The 6565-nt window shown below is 32.3% G+C and overlaps 1 protein-coding gene across 1 annotated transcript; it reads left to right on the forward strand.

Annotated features, from left to right (window-relative positions):
* Nucleotides 1–1686: 1686 nt before the first annotated feature.
* Nucleotides 1687–5797, forward strand: LOC117109042. The gene is made up of 10 exons (XM_033251269.1): nucleotides 1687–2309; nucleotides 2462–2733; nucleotides 2894–3097; nucleotides 3380–3610; nucleotides 3774–3850; nucleotides 4256–4449; nucleotides 4537–4735; nucleotides 4892–5031; nucleotides 5324–5467; nucleotides 5573–5797. The coding sequence occupies exons 1-10, from the start codon at nucleotides 2175–2177 to the stop codon at nucleotides 5795–5797; spliced, it is 1821 nt and encodes a 606-aa protein (XP_033107160.1). The 5' UTR covers nucleotides 1687–2174.
* The last annotated feature ends 768 nt before the right edge of the window (nucleotides 5798–6565 follow it).

Genomic DNA, 6565 nt, shown 5'->3' on the forward strand with positions numbered 1-6565 from the left:
ACTGGAACCGAGCCACATAGCTTGTATTCCACTATTTGCATTCACACCTGGACTGTATATATATATATATATATATATATATATATATATTGCCTTGGTTTGGCTCTGTAATCATTAGTGGTCGTGGGACTGGTTTGGGCCCTATATGTGTGTGTATGTGTGTGTGTGTATATGTATAAGTATAGTATATATATGTATATGTATAGTATATATATATATATATATATATATATATATATAAATGTATATGTGTATATGTATATGTGTGTATAGGCCTATATATATACGTATATCTTATATATTTATATGTATATATGTATGTATATATATATGTATATGTATATATAGGCCTATGTATATATATGAATTATGCGGCAGTGCGGATAGAAAACAGCAGCTTTTTCGCACTGCGGCAGCCTAATTGATAGCCTTGCAAGCAAAATTGTCTTTATATGCAATACTGAATACTTGTTTGTAGTACCGATGGTGACAGACAGAACTGATTATCGTAATTTGTAAACTAATGATCTATTGTTCTATGTTGATATCAACTGTTTCAGTGCGGAAGAAAAGCTCTTACAGCGCCTTTCCTTATTTATGTTGGAACGAAGCCTCTGGGTGACGTCATCGTTTGTTATTGTTATCGAAATCGGCAAGCGAGTTTATCACGCTGATGCATGAAAACACTATGACAAAACATTACTTATTAGCCCTTATTAAGTTAATGAGAATATTAAAACACGTTAATATTTAGTTAAAATACAAGTCTAAATTATTGAGAAGGTTAACAAAAACACACCACACACTCGTAATATTTCACAATTAGAGGCTCAATCGAGTCCAGTATTCAGAGCCTAGAATGGATTCCCCTGCGCCGGCGAGCGGGGAATAAATAGCAGACGAACTTTCATCGTAGAAAACCGTTTACGGTAAATCGTCAACTATTTTCAGATTATCTTTTCGATATTTTTTTACTACAATTACTAATATTTGTAAACAAGTTTAACAAAAAATGTCGTTTTTTAATATATTAACGCAATTAATAAATTTCCAACCGACATAAATACAGCGGTTTTGTCACTCACGACTGTAACCGCGGGGCTAGGGATGGCTAGGCCAAAGACCTCCAGTTCATGGAAATTGGGTTGAAGGTCAAGTGATAATATTTGCGTGTGTAAACAAAGCCAGCAGTGCGTGTCCATAGCTAGGCCTACTTAATTGGTGTAGCGCAGTACTGTTGGTATTTTGGGGCAAAAATCATTGATAAAAAGAGACACTCAATCATCAATTATGTCAGTTCAGATATGTATTAATTTATTCAGGTATAAATACACAAAATATACAAAGGCTGAGATGAATTTATTTTATGTAAATTATTAAAATATTATAAACAAAATTGCAAGTATTAAAATACAGTATGTCATTTAAAAAATACAAAACTTAATACAATAAATACAGTATATATAGAATATTAATTTATTATTTATTTATTTTTTTTTATAGATGGAATACCACACAACAGCTGTTGCAGGCATATGCTGCGCTTGTGGGAAAAAAATTTCGATCTACAGCTCGTGTGGGAAAGGATAGAAAATGGGCTTCACGCGTGGATCTTAAATTAGCATTTAACTACAATCACGAATTTTTTCCTAGCTTCATTTGCAGGAATTGCAACCTTCGGAGCTACAAGGATGGATGCAAACTGATCTTTAACTTTCGTAATCATTCTATTAGCAGCTGCATTACATGTTTTATGTACAGACAACAATCGCAAGCCTATACTAGAATCAAATACAAGAACGCTATAGAAGTAACGCCAAAACCCAATTTGCCATGTGACCATCAGCATCGTAACTTTAAATTACTAGCAATGAACAGTATTTATTCATTTTCTATCTGTGACAAAGTTTTATGTCCAAATTACATAGTTAGTACATGTGGACACAACTTTTGTTACGATTGTGTGAACTCCGTATTTTGTACTATTTTACGGAAGCAAATTCCATGTTTTGTTTGTAATTATTTGTTGAATTTTAATAATTTCAACTTGCCACAAACTTTAGCAAAAGAGGCACTTTTTGCAGCCGAAGTGTCGTGTAATAATTGCAGAAACATCTAAGCATACATGCATTCCGAACGCGCAAGAATTTCAGCAAACAACAGAACTTTCATCTATGTCAAAAAAATTATTATATGCTGTTGAGACAACCACTCAAATTCACAAGTCAATTCAACAACTATCTGATAAAGTACTTCTCAAAAACCTGAAAGAAAATGATGGCCAGCACAAAATCCAAACATTTGGAAGGGTATGTATTATCCAATAGAACCATACAGTCACTTTTGTTATGAATTCATGTTTGCTCATTAGTTGGTGTAGGAACAATGTCACTCTGCACTGTCATTGCATGTGATTGTTTGAATACTTATTTTCAAAAATATTGCTTGTTTCATATTTCAGCCCAGAAAGGTTACTCTTATAACCAACACCACATATAAGAGTTCAGAAGTCTCCAAGAAAACACTAATGAAGCGAAACCGCGAGGTTGAAGATCTTGCCCGTCAAGTCAATAATGATGATGGTAAACAAAATATAATCAATCAGCTTCGGAATGCTTCATCTGAACATCTGATTGCAGCTAATATAGAGAGTTCTCAAATGACGGTTGATAAGGCCCTTGCCTTGATAACAGACTGTAATGTCACATGGGAACAGCTGAGAAAAATAAAACGGTATGAATAAATAATACAGACCAATCAAATAAATAAAATTGTCAATCATTTAAATTTGGTGAGAATAACGTTTAATAAGTGTTTAGTAAGACGGATTGTAAGAGATAAAATTAGGTTTATAGAAAAAAAAATATTTAAAATTTATTCTGTATATTTACAGCTATTCAGCTTGTTGTGGTATCCCATCAGAAAGAAAGATTCGGCAGAGACAAAGAGAACTAATTGATGGCAAATTTGTAGCCACGACTATGCAGTTAATGCAACGCTCATCGAGGTATGACGAATTCCGTCTTGCACAGTGTGCTGTGGTGTGGATGACAGACGTTCACGGAACTGTCACCTCTCACTTAGAACAACATTTAATGTAAGTGTATTTACAAATCATTGTGATACCTTTCTAATGGTCATCTACTTCAGGATGTATAGGTTGACATCAATACAAATTTAATTTGAATGCGTTAATCTGTTTCGGTTGTTTTTTCAGCTTGGTTTGCTTAGGTTACACTCTAGGATAGATTGTATTTTCTGTTTTTCTGTTAAGCGCATAGAGACAGCGTATTATGTGCTATATAAGTCTCCAACCATTACCATTACTTCTGTAAATAAAAAAAATTAAATACTATATAATTATGATTTAATTTTGCAGGCTGAATAATCTTGTGCCACACAATGGAGAAATATGGCTGAAATTTGGGGAGGATCAGGGGGGTGGGTCAACTAAATTTGAAATACAAATTGTCAACATAAAAAATCCAAATGCAACCAGAAACGTTGTAGTCGTTCTCCTGTTTGAGGCGCCAGATTGCATGTTCAACATAGAGGCAACCTTGCCAAATATATCGCATGCAATTGCAAAAATGGATGGGACCAAATGGAGGTAAATAATGCATTGAAAAAGATATTTTTACAATTTTGTGTTAGTAAAAGATTTACAATCTGTAAATTATACAATTTTATACTATCTTTTTAAATTTAAGTCAATAAATTTCATTTAGCAATCTAATTGAATTGCTGATTTTTTTAATGTTATTAATACGCAGGGACTATACTCTAAGGCTGTTTGGTTTCGGCGACTATGCCTACCTTACAAAGCTCTATGGGCTTCTTGGACCTAATGGTAAGCACTTTAGGGGTTGATATACAGTACAGTACTTATTATTTAGTAAGGATTGTCGTATTCATGAATGAATGAATGCGCTGCTATCCACAGCATTTATTGGGTCTAATATAAAATATATCAGAAAATTGTCTTTAGTACACTACAATTAATATAGAAAACATATAGAATATCAAAACATCAAAGAACATTAAAACGGACAATATCAAAAAACATGCAAAATAGAAAAATATCAAATTCAAATACAAAAGGGAAAGTTTAAAATTCATAATATCAAAAAGAATTATATTAGAAAGATAAATATTATTATTATAAAGAATTACATTTAAAAAATTCATACTGTATATAGAAGTTGAAAAATGGTATTGGCTGTTTAATAAAATTTATTGTACATTCTTCCAAAAGCACGTTATCCATGCCTTTATTGTACACAAACTGCGAAGGAAATCAAAGATGGAGAAAAACCATTACAACACCGGACATTAATGCAAATCAACCAGGATTATGCAAAATTTCTAGAAGATGGAAGGGAAGAAATGGCCAAAGAAGTGTCAAGATGTGTCATAAGGAAGCCCCTAGTAGACACTGAAATTGATCATGTAAGCATTCTGTGTCTAAAATTCGGCATACAATTCATATTTTTAAGGGTTAGTTATAATTATAATGTATTTTACATTTCGTTTTAGGTTTCTGTTCCGTCTCTTCATGTATCCTTGGGGATTTTCAAGAAGCTATATGAGAAGCTGGAAACAGATGCCCATGAAATCGACATGATTGTATACAAATCTCAAGTAAATATTGCCGAAAATGATGATAATGATGATGACGATGATGAATTAGATGATTTCAGTGAGCGAATAAAGATTCAAGTAAAAGAAAAATCAGGTAACTAAGTACAGTAGATATGTATTTACCTTCAATCATTCTGCAGTTGGACACTGTGACGACTCCACTGGGTTCGACCTTGCATCCATTTTTTCAAATTATCTGTAATTAGTAAGATATTTAGTTACGGCTGTAATAATATGTTATAATTTACAGATTTGAAGCAAAAGAGAGAGAAATTGATAGAAGAAATTGAAGATGGGCTTCCTTTAAGCTTCTACCAAGGAGATGACAAAAAATCTATTGAGAAAGAAATCGAAAAGATAATAAAGGCAAAGGAAGAAATGTCTAAAATTGTATGTATTATTAAGAAATTGTATGTATTGACAAAATAACCATAGGAAAACCTATTTTAATTTGATTAAACACTTTTTTTGTGAAACTATGCAGTCTGTTATAATGTATTGATTGAAACAGTATATTAACAACTCATTATAACAGACTGCATAGTTTCACAAAAAAGTGTTTAATCAAATTAAAATAGAACCTATTTTAATTTGATTAAACACTTTTTTGTGAAACTATGCAGTCTGTTATAATGAGTTGTTAATATACTGTTTCAATCAATACATTTATATTTTTCAATAGGACAAACTTCTAGATAATGACTTGCCATTTGGCACAGGCCCTATCGTTAATGCACTGGATGAATTTCTGCAACGTAACAAAATTCAACGGCAACAATATCATGGAAAGGCTTTCAATGGCAACCATGTGCATAAAGCACTACAGGTACAGTTGTTTTTATTTAATTGTATTGTATAATAAATTGTAATTATAAACAAGTAATAATTACCATTATCAATTAATAAATATTTTTATTATTAATTTCATTAAGTTCCAGTAATACATGATTTATTCAAAGTTCCAAAAGAAGTTGTAAAAAGCAAAATAGAAGATAAGATTGGCATTGGAAAAATGAGGCTAGTAGCCACAAAATTAAAGAAGCTTGAAGAAATCAAAGACCTATTTTTGCTATATGGAGAAGTTCACAATAGCATGAACCATTGCAACTTCATGAATGATGCAGAAATTTATCATCTTGGCAAGTATATTCATTAAAACCTTATATAATTATGGTTTAAACCTTGGTATACAGTTTAATATGGATTACAATTTGTCTTTTTATTTACAGAAACATACATTAAGAAATTTATGGTCTCATACAGAACAACTGGGATGTCAGTGACGCCAAAATTACATATGCTTGAGCAGCATGTGATAGAACAAGTGAAAAAATGGCACTTTGGGGTTGGCCTACTTGGAGAACAGGGCGGAGAAGCAATTCATGCTGTGTTCAACAAACGAAGACGGTTTGTTAGTGGAATGCCTGACAAAGCCAAACAGAATTTGTCCATAATGAGGGCACACTTCACAACAACGATACCCGTTATACAAAATGAGGTTGAGCAGCCAAAGCGGAGAAAACGCGGTAAGAATACCAGTTAACAGAGTACTGTACAATTAATTTATATTTTTTAGCATGTTATAGTACTGTAATCTTATTTAATAAGCAAGTAAATTAAAATACAATTTTTTACACTGTACCGTTGTTTTTTACAGCAATCGCTGAAGAATAAACCAAGTGTCCAATGCTACAGTGTCAGTCACCAATGAAGTGAACCTGAAACAATTTGAATGTTGATTGATATATTTGTTGATATAAATCGTATATGCTATTTTAGCAAACAGTGATGGCATTTTGTGTGTTAACATTGTGATACAGTATTCTCCCAATTGACAAATTTTTACTGGTAAATTTGTCCGTAAAAATTCAGCAATGCACACAGTGTGAGGTGTTACCCCTTTTGAGTGACTTTCTTAAAATAA

Source organism: Anneissia japonica, unplaced genomic scaffold (assembly GCF_011630105.1).
Source record: "Anneissia japonica isolate Jap-2015-1 unplaced genomic scaffold, ASM1163010v1 scaffold1863_len523710_cov156, whole genome shotgun sequence".
Taxonomy (NCBI): Eukaryota; Metazoa; Echinodermata; class Crinoidea; order Comatulida; family Comatulidae; genus Anneissia; species Anneissia japonica.

Excerpts from the sequence above, each read along its gene's own strand:
- LOC117109042 (XM_033251269.1), top strand. The coding sequence starts at position 2,175 with ATGTCAAAAAAATTATTATATGCTGTTGAGACAACCACTCAAATTCAC. Across the intron at positions 2,734-2,893 it reads CAGCTGAGAAAAATAAAACG|CTATTCAGCTTGTTGTGGTA; the intron begins GTATGAATAAAT and ends GTATATTTACAG. Across the intron at positions 4,736-4,891 it reads TCAAGTAAAAGAAAAATCAG|ATTTGAAGCAAAAGAGAGAG; the intron begins GTAACTAAGTAC and ends TATAATTTACAG.